The sequence below is a fragment of the Ceratotherium simum genome, chromosome 23 (genome assembly GCF_057802395.1).
Source record: "Ceratotherium simum simum isolate JZ-2026a chromosome 23, ASM5780239v1, whole genome shotgun sequence".
In the NCBI taxonomy this organism is placed as follows: domain Eukaryota; kingdom Metazoa; phylum Chordata; class Mammalia; order Perissodactyla; family Rhinocerotidae; genus Ceratotherium; species Ceratotherium simum.
Genome location: NC_141922.1, coordinates 27,702,073 through 27,723,059, shown reverse-complemented (window position 1 = coordinate 27,723,059; position 20,987 = coordinate 27,702,073). Strand labels below are relative to the sequence as shown.

General features: G+C 33.8%; 1 protein-coding gene across 4 annotated transcripts in view; it reads right to left on the bottom strand.

The window, feature by feature from the left end:
* CSMD3 (CUB and Sushi multiple domains 3) overlaps nt 1-20,987 on the bottom strand; it is a 1,195,693-nt gene that overhangs the window by 334,843 nt on the left and 839,863 nt on the right. For all 4 annotated transcript variants that reach the window (XM_004431279.3, XM_087447535.1, XM_004431280.3 and 1 more), the window contains 2 exons: nt 10,917-11,086; nt 384-540 (listed from right to left, as the gene is read on the bottom strand). In XM_004431279.3, the coding sequence (XP_004431336.2) occupies nt 384-540; nt 10,917-11,086 (327 nt within the window). The remainder of the gene's footprint in view (nt 1-383; nt 541-10,916; nt 11,087-20,987) is intronic.

The following is a 20,987-nucleotide window of genomic DNA, read 5'->3' as shown; positions in this document are numbered from 1 at the left end:
TAACTACTACACATGTAGTGTGTTTTGCAATTACAAATGGGAGCTCAAACACTGGACTTCCATCTATTAAAAAGCGTGATTGTATTTCTTAAATACGGAATGGGAAGAATGTTGCTATTTAAAAAGTACATAAATAAGCCCAAAGTCACAGATTACTTAACCTCTCTGAATCTTAGTTCTTTCAACTGTAAAATGGCAACAGTCAGAATACCTGTAATTTATAGAGTTGTTGTTAGGGTCAAATAAAATTATATATGTAGAAGGGAACTGTAAACTGCAAATTGATGACCAAATGTTGAACATTACTTCACCTTGTGTATTGCAATTATTTAATAAATATTCAGCATCAGTGTTTGACAATTTTATTCTACCAAAATACTTACTGGTATAGACAAGTTGAAAGCCTTCATCTGTCCCTTCAGAATCAGAATTAAATTCTAGCCAGAGCTGATTTGAAGTACTACTAAGTGTCAGTCCTCGCATAGATGCGCCAGTGAAAGCACCTAGGAGATGAGTCGTTTTATCTTTTCCATCGTAAATCTGCAAAATATATTTATAATTAAAATGTAAATGTGCCGATAAAGACTAATTCAGGTCATGTATTTACATCTATGAAGAAGAGGAAATTATCATACTCTTGCTAAATCAGGTCACTACATGTTTCTGAAGGACAATTACATATATTAATTCCTACAAATATCAGATTAAGCGTTACAATCCACATGGATAATTTTAAAGTTCTAAGCTCAGTAAACTCTAAGTAATACTTGAACTCATGTTATATAACTTTTGCTCTTATTATAAAAATAATGCCTTTTTATGGCAGACAATTTAAAATTGAGAATACCTACAGAAAGATTGGTTTCCAAGGCTGGTTGGTTGGCTGTTTTTTTGTAACTTGCTCAAGGGGACTGAACTCCTGCTTTTCTAATAACATGAAACCTATTAGAAATTCTTTTGCAATTTCTATAATTTATCTATGTCCTTTAACTGATTTCATTTTTGTGTGTGTGTGTGTGAGGAAGATTGGCCCTGAGCTAACATCTGTTGCCAATCTTCCTCTTTTTGCTGAGGAAGATTGGCCCTGAGCTAACATCCATGCCCATCTTCCTCTACTTATATGTGAGATGACTGCCACAGCATGGCTTGATAAGTGTTGTGTGGGTCCGCGTCCAGGATCTGAACCTGAGAACTGCAGGCCACTGAAGCAGAGTGCACGAACTTAACCACTACACCACTGGGCCAGCCCCAACTTATTTCATTTTTGACATTTTTTAAAATATTAAGAGTATTAAATGCTTTTAAAAATTAAACAAGGCAAAAATATACAAAAACAAAATTGATGAGCTCCCAAACATTCCTCCATCATTCTCATTCTTCTGAAGGTGTAACTTCTCATTGCACTTTCATTTGCTTTTCTTTTGTCAATGCATTATCAACGTCTCTTCAGGTGAGTAGATATAGATTCTTCTTTTTGAGAGCTGTGTAATATTTCATAAAGTGGCACTACCACAACTTGCTTTATCATTCCAATATTAATTAACTCAAGATTTTTCCACTAGAACTAATACTGAAATAAACATCTTTTACATATAACCTCAGATTTTTTGGTACTTGTATTTCAATGAGAAAGTTTTCAAAATATGGGATGTCTATGCTGAAATGTTCATGTATTGCCAGATATTTTCCAAAAAATGTACAATAGTTAAATTGAAGGTTTACCAACAATGCATGCTACCATTCTTTTTCCTTTAAGGCATGCATTTTCAACACGGAAGTTATCCTCAAGGGGGTGCAAACTGGTTCTTGGGTAGGTGATAAAGTCTTGGATATCATGATGATTTGTGGTCCTACAAAGATCAACTCTACCTGACAAATCTTATTCCATAGTATTTAGTTTCATGGAGTTGGGGCTGGGGGCTCCTTAGGTGAATAATGAATTAAAAAAGTTGAGAAATACCGCCCAAATTTACTTGTCTCTTGACTGAAATTGCCTTACTTCTGACCTGGCATTAGAGTAAAAATTATGTCACCAAACTTCTAATCCAGTGATTTTGCCATAGCATCAATGTTCCCCAAAATTTGTATTCATTACAGTGATGTCACTTAAGAAATGATTTTCAGGTGGTACACAGTGGAACTTTTATTATTATATTAATCTTCATGATATATTTTTCTTGTGCTAAATTGTCGGTTTAATTTGATAATCTATTAAGAATGTTTATTATAATTTATAAATAAAAACTCATGTATAATATTTTTTTAAGATTTTATTTATTTTTACCCCCAAAGCCTCAGTAGATAGTTGTATGTCACAGCTGCACATCCTTCTAGTCGCTGTACGTGGGACGCAGCCTCAGCATGGCCAGAGAAGCGGTGCGTTGTTGCGTGCCCGGGATCCGAACCCTGGCCGCCAGCAGTGGAGCGCGTGCACTTAACTGCTAAGCCATGGGGCCGGCCCTCATGTACAATTTTTAAATTTTGTCTTTTTTTCAAATTATCTTTATTAAGTTTTAGTATTATGTTAATTTAATAAAACGAATTGGGAAATTTTCTCTATATTTCTAATATCTTGATTATTCAAATATAATAATGAGCCTTTTCTATCTACAGAGTCAAGATTTTCTTCAACTCAAGGAAATGTTCTTGAATTTTTGTTTATTTGATTATTCGTTGTCTATTTGAATCTTTCATTTTCCACCTAGAATGCCTATTATTTGCATATTCAGTCTCCAAAACTGTATCACAGTGCTTATGTTTTTTCTTCTGAAATTTATCTATCTTTCCTTTGTACTGTAAACAATCTTTCACTGGATCTTCCACACTAACAATTAGATTTTCAGCAGTGACTAATCTCTTTTTAGGTTTTCTATTAAAATCTTAAGTTTTAAATATTTGGTCAAGTTCAAGAGAGTCTCTCTCTCTCTTTCTCTCTCTCTCTCTCTCTGTACTCTAATTGCATTATCTCAAGATTTCTCATAATTTTTAAAATTATTTTCAAATTTCTCTTTTAATGCTTCCATAGTTCAAATTTAATGCATATCACCTGTTTTATATTTTAATTTGTTCTTTCTTCCCTCTGCTTACTGAATTCCCTTAAGTATGTGTTTATCTTTAGCTATTTATAGTTATATGTATCTTTATTACTGATACAGGTTTTAAGCATTATCACGACAACAGACAACGGTTTTATTTAACATGCTACACAAAAGTAGCTTTTGGTCAGAGCCCCTGGAGTCCTCTTCTACCCGCATTCCCTATCTTTTCTGCACAGAAATTCTGAAGTCTCCAGTGACAAGGCGCGTCTTGCTCTCTTCCTTGTGACCGAGGGAAACTACAGCATCATATGCACCCTCTAGGCTCTACCAGCTTCTTGTATTACCACAGAGAGGGTGGTGGAAATAAGAGGGACAAAGAGAGAAAGCAAGAGTCTTAAACTCAAGCCAACATGTCATTGAATTCCTAATAGCAAATATCTTCCTAGTCTCTCTCTTCTTTTTCAAAGGTCTTTCTGACAACTTTTTAAAAAACGTGTTAAAGAATATTTAAACACTGTTAAAAGAGTATTTGAGTACTAGATAGAGGGCTGTATGGACAAATTTCCCAAAATTATGCGAGAGTGCCTTAAACTCCTGGGGGAATCTACTTTATCACACAAATAAGTTTCTGTTTTAGTTATCAGCAAGAATTTATTTGTCTTCAAGAAAGCTAAACCAAATGTTGAAGTTTGTTTGCTCAGGAATGTTTTTTGTTTGATTACATAAGATTCAATTTCTCATTTCTTAAGAATAGTTGTCATCAGGGATAATTCAGAAGCAAGGAAACATTGCTTATCAGAAAATACAACTTTTGTATCTGCGAGTTTAAAATGCTCAATATTTTTAGAAGTCTGCTTCTGAATACATTTGTTTCATGACTCTATACATGGTGTAGTTTATAAATCCTGTGGTTAGAACTACACATTCACAACCAAACCATTTAACCAGAAAATTCAGTGGATCTTATTTTGTGGTTAATATGGCCAAGGTAACCCCAAAGAATATTTTTCTTTCATTTCTGGTTACTTCTCTCCAACATATAATTTCGTACCCGTGTTAAATATAAATAATTTTTTTTTAGATTAAATTAGTTCTGCTTTCACGTGTGGATACATTGTAAGAACTTTCAGTTTGTCAAAAACAGCCAAATAAAGGGGAAATATAAATTAAGCGACTACTAGACGTAACTGAGTCAACAAAAGTTGGTCGTTAAAATTTGTTTTTAATTTTTAAGAAAAGTCTGTCAATTTTTTTTTTCTCAAATTTTCAGTGGTAATGAGAAAAAAAGTTTAATGGTAGCAGAAACCACTACCTTACTCCATACATATAAATCATTCCTATATACAATAACATAAAAAGTAACAAAATAATTCAATACATATTTAATTCTATGCTTTGTGTTAGGTGCTGGGAATAAAATTAAAAAAAAAAAAATTGAGACATCATTCTTAACCTGAAGGAGATTAAAAAGAAATTAATCCAATATTGTCTGCTACAAGAGAGACATATTTATATTGTCTTTCTATTTTTTAAGCTAGAAGCATACTTTTTTCTTTTTCAAAAGAAACTTTGATTAAAAGAAATTATTTTAAAAATAATCATCAAAAGAGAAGGCATGATAAAAGAGCTAACGTTTTCACAAGAAAAGAATTATCTTAAGCCCAGCTAAGAGGATCTAATTCAGCACCAAAACTTACTAACTATAGTTTATTTAACAATGAAAAGTAAAAATTAGACACAAATAATATAGAAACACCACTCTAATCATCAAAGTAAAATGAAGCATGATCATTCAATTGTGAAATTTTGGAAGCATGTATAAAATTATTAAATCAAAATGAAAAGCAAGTGTTAATTAGGAAGGCTTTAAAAAGAGAAGAGTTTTATAATAATGATCAAGTCAATGCTGTTTAACTTGTAAATAAAATCCTTCAAATGGATTCAAATATATAAGGAAGCATAAGGACAAAGCAGTGTAGCCAAAGACAAATTACTTTTGAATAAGAAAGGAATGTAAGCACATAAATAAGAAAATAAAACAAACAAAATGTACCTTTCATTTAAAAGTAAATTTACAGCACAGAGTGATTATATTGGGTCTGATCAGAACCACACAGAACTTTTATTTGAGGTTACTACTTCTCATATTTCTATTCTAAATAGAATATTCTAAATTAGTAAGTAAAGTGTTATCTGAACCCAAGAGCAGAAAGTACATAAAAAAGTAAAATCAAAAGGAACAAATTACACATATACATAAGTATAATCATATAAACTTTCAAATCATTCCAGCTCATGGGTACTAGAATTTTCATTTTTGGTCATTTGTTTTATAGGTTGATTTGGAAATTTAAATAAATTTTTCTAATAAGGTGAGTGAGATGTCAAAGTTTGAATGAAAAAGAAAGAATAATTTTTATAATGGTTAATCAAAAAAGACAATATTCTAACCCTTATTATGTTTTTTCCAAAGAAAATATGAAACAGAGCTGAGAACTTTGGTTTGTGTTCAAATATTTATGTCTTTGAAATAGCTATATAATGTGTGCTCAATTATAAGAATTAGTATATTTTAGTGAGGGAGCTGGGGGGCACAGTGAAGGGTCAGCTTTTCAGGGGCCTTAGCTTTGTGGTTATGTAACAAAGCTGAAGTCCTAACTCTACCATTCAAGCTGTACAGGCTGTAACAAATCATTTCACTTCTGTGATCCTCAGTATAGGAGAGAATGAAAGGTTTTATGAGGCCTAAAATAGCACTCAATACAAATGGATATTTAGAGAATGCTTTTGAAGGGAGAGATAACAAAGCATTACCAGTGAATAACAAGCAGAGTTGGAAGATATGTGTGGTGGACTTATGGGATCACTGGTGTGCTGAAAAATGTTTCGTAACCAGCTCTCAAACAAAACTGGTGCATGTAAAAATCCATACATATGCTTTTTTTAAAATAATTTTTACTAATATAAAGAGAGGTTGACAAACTTTTTCTGAAAAGGACAGATAGTAAATATTTTAAGCTGTTAGGGGCATGCTGTCTCTGTTGCGAGTACTAACTACCGCCATTGTAGCACAAAAGCACCCACAGACAATAGGTAAATGAATGAACGTGGTTTTTTCCCAGTAAAATTTTGTTTACAGAAACAGATGTCAGGCCCAGTTTGGCCTATAGACTGTCATTTGTGAATTCCTGATTTAGGGGATGTGTAGCATGCAATTTGTAAATAGTAATAAAATATACAATATTCATTATAGTAAATTTTATAGAACTAACTGATTCTTACAAAATGCTTTCAGTGTTTTTCATACGTGCAACTTATAATTGCAGCTGACAAACAAGAGCAGTTCCTAAACGAATATTGCTTGATTTTTTTAATGTTAATAAGTAAGATGAAAGTGAAACATCATAAACAATGTTATATCAGAACTTCACTGGTTTGTAGATGACATGAGCAACTTCTTTGCTAAATTGAATGATAGTTTTCAAATACTAGAAAGATATTTTCTCGATTTTTGTGCAATTCATAATATAATGGCTATAGACACAACCCATTTCTACTTAAGTATATACAATGAATAAAACAATAAATCAAGTCAAGATTTGTGGTGTTTGCCAATTTCTGCAGTGTAAATATTCCCACCATGGCAAATATCAAGTTATCAATCTGTCATCACTGAATGCCGAATTGGCAAAAAATGTACACCCTAAAGTAGTATTTTCACTGTAAAGATACAATATACATAACTAACCTAAAAAGCACACATAATAGTAAAAGTAGTAAAATAATTAGGAAATGAAAAGTTATATTTATTACCTTTGTTTTTAATATAACTTAATTGTAAGCTAATTTAAGTGTAATCTAATTTAATCTGATGTTTTTTGTGTGAGATAAGCCCTGTGCTAACATCTGCCAATCCTCCTCTTTTTTTTTTGGCTGAGGAAGACAGGCCCTGGGTTAACATCCGTGCCGATCTTCCTCCACTTTATATGGGAAGCCGCCATAGCATGGCCCACCAAGCGGTGCGTCGGTGTGTGCCCAGGATCCAAACCAGCGAACCCTGGGCCGCCTGTAGCGGAGTGCGCGCTTAACCACTTGCGCCACTGAGCGGCCCCTAATTTGATTTTTAATAGTGGCCATGTTTAGCAACTAGCTCACAAAATTACTGAAAATTTAACAATAGGCTCTCACAAGTGGTACTCCCAAAGACTCAACACGTAGCTTAGGAAAGAAGCTTGAAAATAACACATCTTAGAAAACAACAACACATTATGCTTCTAAAAGAATGTTATTAATCAACTCCTTCACCTATCTAATTTTTCATAAATATGACATCAATTCTCCTAACTTTTTCATTCAGACTCTCAAAAGCAATTTTGAGTTATTTTATTGGCTCTTCTCCATCATCATCCATTTAGTCTACACTTTGCATAAGAAATAAGTCATTAAACACACACTACTAACTGTGGTAAAAAGATTGCTTGAATTTAGTCCCTGCTACATTGCTTTATCTAAACATAGTGTTGAGTCTTTTTCTGAAAATAAAAACACAGCAACAACAAAAACAAAAATAGTATTTCTGATTGGTATTCCCCTTCTGTCCTACCAGACTGACAATGGGACCTATTCATTGTTGATTGTTTAAAGCCTGCATATAATAAACACATTCCCTAAATGTTAACTGACAGAATTCATTAAATTACATATTTTGAGTGAGAGTTTGAAAAGTTCAATATTTCTGCCTATTGAAAGGAATAGAACCAAAGAAGGATATATTTATAATTCCCAACCCTGCTGGTCATCAGATAATCTGGAAAGCTTTATAAAAATCCATAATCCCAAGCGCAGATCAACTGAAACAGTTTTCCCCAGATCTACTGAATCAGAAAATCTGGCAGCGGTGCCAGGAATAAACTACCCAGAGGAGTCATATGATCCTCTACACTTGATACAAATTTTACTAGTGTGGTTATAAATAAATAAAGTATTTTATGGAAAGAAGAGGGAGGAAAAGATAAAGTGGGTGAGTGAGTAAGTGAGTATCAGTCTGGATGGTGAGCTCTCAGAGAGGAAAGTTGTGTGTGTGCGTGCGTGTGTGTGTGTGTGTAGAAAAGATAAAGATAAATACACATATTTTTTATTGTTGTTGCTGTTTTTGTTTTTATCAGAATACAATACAGTGATGTTCTATAGTAAATGAAACCAGAAAAAAAAAATAAATCTTTTTCAAAATCTTATATTCATATAAAGATTACAAGAGAATGTTGTTCCAAAGAACATAGCCAATCCTACCACATAAAGAAAAACAATGCTTTTAAGTTCTCTCAGTCAAGGGGCAGAGGGTTCTCTAATGGACTATTTGTTTTACTTATTTTTTCTTATTTCCTAGTCTGAATGAAAGAGAACTGACTGCACTAAGTTTCATAGTGGACAGTGCTGGGACGGGGATGGGCTCTCACGGACTAGCTTGCAGTTAGACGAATGACCTTCCATCCTGAGAGAATCCGTCTGCTTGTGCATGCCTAACTGTGCCTGTGTCAGGAGGTATCTTTGAATGAATAGCTGTCCAGGGGATTAACGGGAGGAGTAAGGTAACATGTAAGCGTTTTACATCTTACACAGGTGGAGAGACCATAACAAAGACAGACTTGAAGTGTAAAAGCCCATCCCAAACTGTCTCTATACAGTGGCTTGCTAAAGTTATTTTTTATTTATTTATTTTTTTGTGAGGAAGATCAGCCCTGAGCTAACAACCATGCTAATCCTCCTCTTTTTGCTGAGGAAGACCGGCTCTGAGCTAACATCTATTGCCAATCCTCCTCCTTTTTTCCCCCAAAGCCCCAGTAGATAGTTGTGTCATAGTTGCACATCCTTCTAGTTGCTGTATGTGGGACACGGCCTCAGCATGGCCGGAGAAGCGTACATTGGTGCGCGCCCGGGATCCGAATGCGGTCGCCAGTAGCGGAGCGCGCGCACTTAACCGCTAAGCCATGGGGCCGGCCCGCTGAAGTTATTTTAAAGTAATACTTTAGAATAAACCCCAGGCAAGGCTATCAGTAGAGGGATAATTGAATTGGCGTTTTTCCTATTGCAATATTTAGTATATAATCTTTTCAACTTTGGGAAATATGGATTTATTCTAGGAGAGTTACAAAAAATCTTAAAAAATTGCTGGAAATATGAATTTTCATCCTTTCACTCATGAAAGAAAAGTTATTATTTAACGAAATACACTAAAGGGCCTTACAGTGAATTTTTCTGCCTTCCCTTGTCTTACACCATCACATCCCCTCACATTGTCACTTATTACTGAGGTCCTGCCCTTCCTCAAAGTAACACATGTCACAAGTGCATGTGACCTTACTCCAAGTAAGTAAGACATTGGTCAGAAAGCACTCTGAGGAACACAGTAGGGCTATATTTTTTTTAAAGGTATCATCTGTTATCCCAAATGAATTTTCCAAATAATAAACCTCATTCAGTATGGAAAAGTAATAGACAAATTTCCAGCATCACAGCGCGAGAGGAGAGAAACGTTTTAGGAAGGGTGGTGGTAGGCACGGGGAAGCACTGCCTGACTGTTAACTCATAAACACATGTTTGTTATTGTTGTGTGTGCAATACAGATTAGTGTCTGGGTTTACACTTCTGATCTAGTCTTGATACATTTCTCCCCCACAGTCTGAAAAAAATAAGCACTGCCTCAATTCTGTGTACAAGCACCCCATTAATCTAAAAGTTGACTCCAGTTTAGCAAACAAAACTGAACAGGGAAATTCAAACAACGAACTGGAGATGGAAGGGATTTATAAAGTGAATTTCTGTTCCCTGTTGGGGAAAAAATGCAAAAAACAGGAATGGCCCAAATTAATACTAAAATTGTATATATCTAGGTGTGCTGCAGGAACTCTTTCCCATGTTCACACAAATCTTAGAAGCACACAATACTGTTTGTTTTAAAGAACCGTCAATTATCATCAAAATTACATGCTTTTTAAAAAAATAAAAGAACAAGCAATCTTAAAATCAGTGTTTAAACAATAATCCCCTACCTCTGCCAACCTGGGATATCATAATGTTTTTTCAAGATTTGTGAAAACAGAATTATGTTGATTTTCTTACCTGGCTTAAGGAAACCTTGACAATTAGGAAAAATGTATGTAATTATTTTAAAAATATTTAAATGTTATTATATAGAAGTGTTTATTTTTATTCTCATAATAAATATAAACTATATTTATTAAAACAGTTTGCAAAGTATGAAACAGCAAATATGGAAATATTTGCTTAAAATTGTATCATTTAAAAAAGTAGGACATTTGATTATTTCCGATTTTTAAAACAAATTAATTAATTTTATACTAAATATTTATTATCAACAAAGTATATTTTTTCTTAAATAATTTATAGATATTGAGTTGTTAGTGTTATATATTCATAAAATATGAATTTTTTGTTGTCATAAAGGCAAAGAATTATGCATATAATTAGAAAAAATAAGTTATTTAATAGACATCAAAATAAAAACAAATTGCTACTATATTTCTTAAAGAAATGACCATTCATGTTGTTTTATACATTATATTTATTGAATATAAGATGTTTGGCAGGAAAGTTCTTAATTCAATGTTACTGAAACACTAAAATTTATGTATCATAAAATAAAAATTTACTTATTATAAATAAACATTGGAAACAAAACATTCTATCTAAATGAAAATAGTAATAGGAAAATGGGAAATAATTAATAAATTGATATCTATGAATGGCAGAAGCAATCTACAGTTGATTATAGATACATATTCATATACATATACATGTATTAATACATACTTAATGAAGAAAAATGATCAAAATATAAGTATGTCTGAGTTCACCTACCTTAAGAACATCTCCTTGTGCTAAATGAAATGTTCTGGCTGAAATATTGATTCCCTTTCCTGCTTGAACCTGAATACTATAAATGCATTCATGGTTGTTTTCATAGTTCAGTGGATAATTTGGGGAGAGCAAAATTCCTTCATTATTTGTTGCAGATGCACCACATTCAGCTGCAGGTAAAACAGAATATTGAAGTACAGTTTAATAGAAAGCATTATCATTTTCAAGTAATGTAATGTATGGAAGTATAAATGCATTTTATTTTAATTAGAGCCTAACGGGAAAACAATGTACAGAATGGCTGTGTGTTGTAGATGATTCATTCCCTCTCAAATAATATACTGGAAGAAGGAACTACTGTCCTTGGACAGGACACTTGTACGTAAATGGAAGTATACAATAGTCTCTGTCTCTCCCCCTCCCAGATGAAAGGACAGCATGGAAAAGGCTGACAGCAAAAGTTTTTCAGGATGTATATTAAGCTTGTAGATCTCCGATTAATTTATTACTTTTAATTTTATAATTTAATTATTTTAAAGTATAAAAAAAAAGTAGAGAGATGAATTTTGCTTTAGAATGACTCTTATAGGATCTTTTTCTTTTTATCTTTTTTGAATTTGATCCTTTTTCCTCCCAATAGTCAGCATTCCCCTGATCCAAGAACTTTAGTAACAAAACCGGAAATAAATACTACACTGCCTTTGAAAACTGCTATACTAGGTAAAACGCACTAACCAATAACTAACAAATTGGACATCTTTGGAAATTCTATCACCTTTAAAGCTCAGTTTAAAAGACAGAATGAATTAAGGTATTATCATAATCAGTATATGGTACTGTTGACTCTCCAGGACTAATTTTGCAAAATTTGAGGAAATGTCTAACCACTTAGAAAGAATTGAAAATTTCTCAATTTTTTTCAAATTTAATTTTAATTTATTACTTTATAAAGCTTGTAGTAATATTGCAATATCAAACAAGTCCTTATAATTCCCAAACATGCTCCTTATGTCTCAGAAATTCAATAAACCCGGTTTTCTATCTCATCTAATAAGTTGCTTCATATGACCATACAATAGGCCAGGGAGAGTTATACTTTTCAAAGCTTTAACTAAACAGAAGATAAAGCAAGTCATTATTTTCTAGAAATAAGGTTTTAAAAATAATGATTCATGGAAACAGTCATAGGAAGTATACAACAAGGTGAAGGATAATGAATTGCTTTACTTTTTAAATGCTTAAACATGAACAAAAAATAAGGCAAAAGAAAAAAGCCTAATGAGGAAATGAAAATGATCAAGATGGAGCAGTCTGTATAATATCAACATAGTGTAAAATAATAACAAAACCAATGATGCCATGCTAACAATGAACCAGTCACATGAAGAAGTGTTACCCAATAGAGTTCCTCCAAGATTCCTTAAAGAAAAAAAAAAAAAAAACCTCACAGAGTCCCAATACTGATTTAAATTATTTTTATTCTCATGTTACTTAAATATGTTCAAACATAAAAATAAATATGCTCTTACGCTTTTAGCTGTATACAATTATAAAACCAAAACAAGTTTACAAATACAGGAACAAAACTATAAAAACAATAAAATTTAAAATAGCAACATGCATCTAATGTGGCATACGATTTTGTTTTCCTGAAATTAAATTTCCATTGGCAATGTGAATAAGGAGCCAGCTGCTAGAGTACAGACTTTTGGAGTTCGCTATACCTTTAATTACACTATGCTATGTAATTATTCAATTCTCCATCATTTTATCCCTCTCTGAACTGCCGAGAAACTTTCACCTGTATAGGACAACATGAAGCCACGCGTCCTTCACTTAGTGGAAAAGAATCATTTATATTTGAAATATGCCTCATTTCCTCCTCGCTACCTTATTAGAATCCAGGTATGCTTGTGGGGGCATGAAGACAAATGTATTGGATCAATCAGATGATCCATAACGCACATAGACTCTTATCAATCAGATTATTTATTAGAGAATGCAAACAGTTTTAAATTGTGTTATAGAATCACGGAGCTCTGAGAATATGTTCCTGCATGCCACCTTGTAAAACACTGATATATTAAGAGCTCAGGCTTTAAAATTCAAGATTTAGTTTTCAAAATTAAGCTCTATCTCCTATCTATGTGGCTTTGGCAAGTTAATTATTCTTTCTAAGCCTGAATATTATTATTATTACAATGGAAATAATAATACCCTCCTCAGAGGGATGTTTTCTTTGTGTGTGTGTAAGTTGGTAACATACGTAGATAATATCTGTAGAGCGTTTAGCACAGTGCCGGCATACCAGGAGCTTAATAAATTAAAACTATCATTATGAATATTTTAAGTATAAATACCAAAGGTGGCATCCTGTTAAATACACAGAAAAAGAGTTGAGGATATTTATATTGTTCCCAATGTGACTAGCCAGGTGTAGAAAGACATTTATGTGTGAAAAGCCAGAGGACTCTTTCTAATTTTGAAGAATCACTTACGACATTAAAATTATTTTAACAACTTGTGTAAACTGAGAAAAACACAATCCCCTACAACCCCCTCAAAAGCCAAGTAATATACTTCAACTACCCTTTAAAATATACTAATAATTTATTGTTAAGTTCCCAACATTTGAATAGGTGGCAAGTGCCTTCTGCCATAAACATTATTGGGTTTATATGATATAATTTAAAGGAGATTTGCTTTTATATGAAAAATAATCTGTTTTTGTTATATTTTAATATTTCAGTTGGTTAAAAATGGCTATAAATGGTTTTCTACTTGGTGAAATAGTATCAAGACTTAAACCAGAATGGAAGAATTAAGGAAAAAATTTTGGGTTAAATTAGCACTTTTCTTATTTAATCATGACCGACTATAAACTATGGGGTCTTGTACAAAATGAAAATGCACCACTGCTTGCTGAAAATATATTAAGAATTTTAAGAGACCAATAAAGCATTAAACTAAGCATGGGGCACTTCTTTGCATGGAGCCCTGTGCGCCTACATGGGTTTCACACCCACGAAGCCAATTCTGTATTTATGCCTCACAAAAACTCTACAAGGTAAAACTTGTTTTCTCCAGTTTTATGGATGAAGGTACCAAAGTCCACTTTCTTGCTAAAATCAAACAAATAGTGTGTATCAGAGCTGGGATTTACACTGGGATTTTCAGCTGTCATTGCGTATGGTGTTAAAAGAGTAAACATATCATTTCTCTTTCAGATCAAAATACTTTTTTTTTTGATGATGAAATTAGCCCTGAGTTAACATCTGTGCCAATCTTCCTCCATTTTGTATGTGGGTCACTGCCACAGCATGGTTAATGAGTGGTGTAGGTCTGCGCCTGGGATCCAAACCTGCAAACCCAGGCTGCCACAGAAGAGCATAAGAACTTTAACCACTATGCCATGGGGCTGACCCGCAGATCAAAATATCTTTTTAGTGTTCAGGAAGCACTATTAATAATTACCCCACACAGCAGGTGCAAACTGAGACTATCCCAGATAAACTGGTACATTAGGTGACTTTTTTCTTTGTACTTTAACTGCTGCACTCACTGTTTAATGACATTCTATTAAAAATTAAGAAGATTATTTTATGTGGGCTAGGATATGTCGTGGAGGTCAGAACACATTTACCACACATATAATTTATAAATCTATATTCCATTACATATTATTACTAACTTTCAGAACGATTATCTCATATCAAGGGAAGATCTTGAAACACAAAAAATAAAAATCTGTTCAGAATGTTATATACACAGGAAAATGCACAAATTTATTTTTTCAATAACAGTTTTAATAAAATAAAATTTTCTACTAACAGTAAGTTAAGGAGAAACTTATTTAACCACAATGCCAAACTCTAGGAGCTAGGTGATTAATAAAGAATTTATTTTTACATGGAATCTCATCTTTGATTTTATCTTTGAATTTAAAATATACTCAACACTGGCTTCCCAGTGTCCAATGTAGGACTAATATTTGCCTTGTACAAGCTCTCTTTCTGCACTTCGGCCACAGCAGTCTTGCTTGCCAACTGGAATTGAACAGGATCTGATGTTGAAATTAACAACAAACTGCACAGTTTGACCATATGCCCACGTCTAGCAATGAACATGCTTCTATCTCTGTTGTGTAATAAGCTGACACGATGATATTTTCCAAGTGCAAATCTGATCTTTTACTTTCTGCCTAAAATATACCCACTATCAGCAAGTCAAAGTCCATAGAATCTCAACGAGGCCATTTATAATGTGAACCCAGTTCCTCTTTCTACCTATAACCCATCATTCTCTCCCACAGACCATGCAATGCAGCTATCCTGAACTACTGGCCCTTTGCCATAGTCTCACACTCTGAGCCTTTCTACATGCTGTTTTCTCCACATGTAAGCGCCACCTCTAGTCCCAAGGGATGTGATGTCAGGGCCCAAATAAAGAAGAAAATGACTTGATATGGAATTTTACTGTTATGGTTCTTTCCAGCATCAGGTGGCTGTGATGGTGTATGAAATAAATGAAATTTTGTCGCATTGAATTAACAGGGACAATTCTCACCAATAACAGTCATGGCTGCAATGTTCATGAATGTCTAGAAGAAATACCATAACTACAACATTTCCATTGTATATAACATGAATATCACAGAAAGTTTTCACAAATCATATTTAAAAATAAGATGATGCAAGTATTGGAAAACTGTGATTCAATATTCTTAAGATATGTTAAAATTAACTGAGAAAAAGAACTAGCAGCAGAACAGCTAGCCCCAAGAGAGGAGAGATGGTTAGCTGACCCTAGGAAGATAAGGTTTTTATATAAAGAAACATCAACTACGTGGGAGAGGAGTTTGAGTAAAGGAAGTTCTAGAAATTCAAGTGGGAAAGATGAGTTGAAAAATAGTCATCATCTCCTAGCCATAGTGGACGGTATGCAGCTGTCACTGAACAAACACAAATCTGTGACTCACTACATCAGGGCAATGCCAGGGTTTTCAGGCAGGAGCTGCAATGAATTGCATATATGATGTGACATACGTATGGGAAATGTTTGTCATAATAAAAATAAAGCTATAAGGTCATTCTAATATAAACCATTAATATATTTGCTTAACAGCGTACCTTGGTGGAGAATGTATACTAAGATATTTAAAGTGGCTAGAGACAGAAAATAGTATGCTCTGATTTGAAAAAACAAATTGATTCATTTAATAAATATTTATTAAATCTGTATTATGTACTGGGCACCAGAGATACAAAGTTGAAACCCTCATAGAACTTACTTGCCGGCAGAAAAGATTATGTTTACTACATAATCATTCAAATAAGCATACAGTATGTGAACATATATAACTGGGAGCCCTGACCTGTTCTGAGTGAAGTCAAGACTTCTCTGAAGGACTGAAATTAGTAAATTAAGGGTGAAGGGAGAAGGCAGATTGGGGGAAAAATAGCCCAAACAGAAGGAACATTTCTGAAAACATTATGGAGGGGATTGTGACAGGTTCTGGGGACTGAAAGACTCAGTATGGGAGAGGCTTTATTTGTGCAAGGTTGAGCTAGAGATAAGTCCCTTGGGATGAGTGTTTCTTTTGTTGTTTTTCTGGTATGGTAGGGAAAAAACTGTTTTGTTGTTTTTTTTTCAAGTGTGTCTGAAAGGAGATGTCACTAGGGTGAGCTGTTTGTTGTTCTTGTGGTAAGGGAATACTTTTGGCTTTAGGGCTTGGAAAGTTAGTTGCAGAAGATGAAGACTAGACGAGAAGATTGAATGGGCTACATTCATAAAATATTTTTTTGTGATTTTGGGTCAGAAAACTATTGCTTCAAGGTTCAAGGGTTGCAGTGTTTTCTGGAAGTGAGGTAAGCACACTTTTCCCTACTTCAACATAAGCCCAGCACCTTGTTTCCCTCATGCTTTGGTCTAGAATGAATTCTATATTCTTGATAACTGATGTCACTAACTTATAAAGCCTGTTTGTTAAGAGAGATTTCCTATAAAACTATCAATGTTAAAGTATCAATAGATGATAATGTCTCCTGTCTCTGATTTGAACTTGGGAGGTCATCTTTAAATCATAGGAAATATTAATATGAACATCTTACATAATTTAGCAGAATATTAGGAAAATATTTTTGGAGAATAGGCCTTCAGCACTCTTTATAGAATACAAACATTTTCTGTCAATCTCCAGTCCTCACGCTATTTGTTATGATACCTTTGTTTTGTGAAAAACAAATCTTATTCATATAAAATATTTTTATTTAAACATACATATTAAGAAATCTATTCGAGTTAGCAATATGAAACTCTTTGCTGAGTTGAAAATAATATGTTGATAAATGTGGCCTTAGTTGGATTGGAGTAGGAGCGATATGTGCACTGGAATCTGGTGATAAGAGTCATTCCTACAGTGAGGAATTCACTAGAGCAGGGATATCCATTGAATTTCAATTTTTTCTACTTACTGAAAAACAGGCCAGACCACACATCATTAATCTCCATTACTGGGGTGGGAAAATCTGGTAGCGTCTTATTGTGTACACACAGTCATATATTTTCAGATAAACTGGTAAAATGTTTTTCAGTAATTTGGCTGGGAAATTTGAAAAATGTCTATGATCAGTGAAGTTTGCAGTTATTTTTAATAATTTGCATTGCAATTGAATCTCTTTTTTTGGGTTATTTTAAAATCGTTCTGTAGAAAGCAGTTAAAATAAACTTGACTTGGATTATTAAAAAAACTTAGAAAGTTTTCAAACCTAAACATATGGTATGCTAAGTCAAGTAAGGTGTAGCATTAAGTAGACATATGTTTTTCATATGTTTAATTATTACCAGAGGAAAATTAACAGTGAAAATGATTGTGTTCATATAGGAGGGTGTGGTGGGCGCATTCACACTGTCAAATCCAAATCAACCATTTCTTTTTGGCATAAATGTGAAATTACCTATTAGGGGGTTTGTTGTTGTTTTTTTTGTTTTGTTTTTTTTTTAGTTTTTATCAGCTAATTGAGCCCATTATGTTCTAAATCTAATTTCTACAATATTTCATCAAATTAAGACACCATTGATTGTAAGAAGTACCATTATTTTAAGTGTCTCTAAGAAAGCAAAAATGTCAATAATCTGTGACAGCCATCAATTATAAGATACATACCAATTTCATGGACGTTAAATTTCTTTGAAAGGAGCAGCTAAAAATGGTGATTAATTAATAAGATTGAATATATTTAGAAGTACTTCTCCTAATCTATCTTTATGACTAGGCAGTTTCAATAAAACATTTGTTCTTTACAAATTTTTTGTCAAAGAAAATTTTTTCTCAAATAGGTATTTAAATAATGCTTGGATTCTCAGAAGAGGGTGCAAATTAGAGGATACAGAGGTATATTAATTTTCTTATGCCACTACTGAAAATTTGAAAACTCCTTAGTATTACTTGTATAAAGTCTGGTTTTTCCTTTCCTTTGTTATTCTTAGACAACAGTGACACTTAACTGACTTTCTCTTTCCAGTCTCTCCAAATACAATGCATGTATGTATTCAAGCGTAAACTAGTGCTTGTTAAAGTTATTTGCAAATCAAGAGTTTCTGCAAAATTTTCACTGGAAGAATTTAATTTGACATTTGTTATTTTTCTCCTTAAAAATTTATTTTTAATGTATTTCCTATACTCATTTTTTACCATGAAAAATCATGATAATCATTATTGCCATGCAGAATTATTCTTTTATGAATTGCAGTCATAATTGAAGAGCATAAATTGAAAATCTTTTTTTTTTAAATCAAATATACAAGTTTCTGTTAGCATGGAGGATTTCCTGTAACCTGACATTGTCCTTTCATACTTCTTTCCATAAAGAGCTATTGGGGATCTACTGTACTAAGTTTATTTACTCATTAAAAATAATATTATTAACAATAATACCTATGGAGGATACCAGGTACTATGTTAGGTCTTGGGGATAAGGTCCTTGTCATCATGTGATATGTAGTTTAGAAGAGAGACAGACATGGAAACTGGTACATACACTAATGTGTAACATGTAGCGTGACACAGGTTTGTGCAATGGCCTGGGATGGCAAAAATGAGGAAATAAAACATTTTTAAAGGAGCAGTAAGACAATAACATCAGGGAAAACTTCATGGAATAGATTATCCTTGAACTGAGTCAAAGAAGTGGTTCCAAAGGAAATCAAAATGTGTGAAAAAGAGATTCCAGGCAGACGGAAGTGCTCAAAGGAAAGCACCAATAGGTAAACTAGATTGACATGGTTAGGAGACCAGTAGCTCATATGCCATTCTAACAAAATTCAGACTTTGTCATTTAGGCACTGGAGATCCATCAAAGAATTTTAAGAAGAGAAAAAGATGATCAGATTTGAGAAACCCTTTAGGGCAGCTCTATGAGGAATGGATTACAGCCCTGGGTTCCTAGAGGGAGAACAACCTAGAGAAGATTATTGTAGTGTGTCAAACAGGAGATGGTGAGAGTTTGAACTAAAGTGATGGAGGAAGAGGAGATCAAAAGTGAAAGTTATTGAACTTGGAGCTAGTTGGATGTGGGGGAATAAAAGAGAGGGAAAGGGAGAGAAAACAGCAGGAGGAGTGGCTTTGAGTATGCTGATGAACTTTTTTTCGTCTGTGATGACTTTAGTATGCCTGTGAGATATCAGGCGGAGAAGTCCACTAAGCAACTAGACACATTTGTAGTCATGGGATTGCTATCTTAAGCCTTAAATAAAAGGATTTATCCAGAGAACACACATGAATTGAGAAGAAAAACAAAGACCAGAATCCATGGAGCATCAGAATTTAAAGAGGCAAAAGAACATTCAAAGAAGGTAGTATCACAGAAACCTAGGGAGGGGACAGTTTCAAGAAAAGAACTGCCAGCACGGTTAAATGCAGAGAGATTTCAATTAAGATGAATACTAAGAGTTCACTGCTTTGGGTAATTAAGAGGTTGGGAAGAAAAGGAGTAAGACACTGTCTTTAATGATATTGGCTGTAAAGGAAGGGAGAGAGATACAAGGATACCCAGGGGTGACATAGGTTTGAAGGAAGGGCTTTTTGTTGTTGATGTTTGTGATTCTTGTTTTATGTTTTTGGATGGTTGTGAATTTAAAAAGATTTGAAGGTGTTTATATTTTAATAGTACAGAGATGGAGGCTAAGCGGGATTTTCAAAGCCATCCCTGGTTGTGAAGACCTAATAGTCTAGTATCCTAAAACTAGATTAATAAAGAAGTCATTTGGGAAAATGTGTGATTTTTAATGTGATAGGTGAAGACAGATTTAAATTCCACATAAACTATGATTACTACTATGGAATAACATACGTATAAGAAAAAGTGCTACAAGGTGGACGGCCCGGTGCTGCAAGCGGTTAAGTGCACGTGCTCCGCTGTGGTGGCCCCGGGTTCGCCGGTTCGGATCCCGGGCGTGCTCGACACACCGTTTGGCAAGCCATGCTGTGGCAGTGTCCCCTATAAAGTGGAGGAAGATGGGCATGGATGTTAGCCCAGGGCCGGTCTTCCTCAGCAAAAAACGAGGAGGATTGGCAGATGTTAGCACAGGGCTGATCTTCCCCACAATAAAAAAGAAAAAGAAAAGGAAGTGCTACAAGAATACAGCAACAAATTCTACAGCATTTTTCAGATAAATGACTTATTATTTAAAAATTCAGTGAAAAAATGTGATCGTTGTGCCTAGAATAGATTATTTTGTTTTCATTATGTGGGGGTTCAGAAGTGACCACCCCAAAACGTGTCTCTTTGGCATGAAGATTATTTTGGGCTAATGAGGATTATTACTTTTAAAAACTGCAGACATGGGAGAAGCTCTGAAAACCAGAATTTACCCTTTGTTAGAGACATTTACATTTGTAAGGGAAATCTCCATCTATAAAGGTGTCTCCCTCTCTATACCAGGAAGAAGGGGGGATGACCATTTTTCTAGAAACTCTTATCAATGTGGAAGGCAAGGGCTTAAATCTACATAATAATCTTACTCTTGTTTGCTGTGCTTGTCTGGTAATGTCCCATAACTGACTCCTCCCAC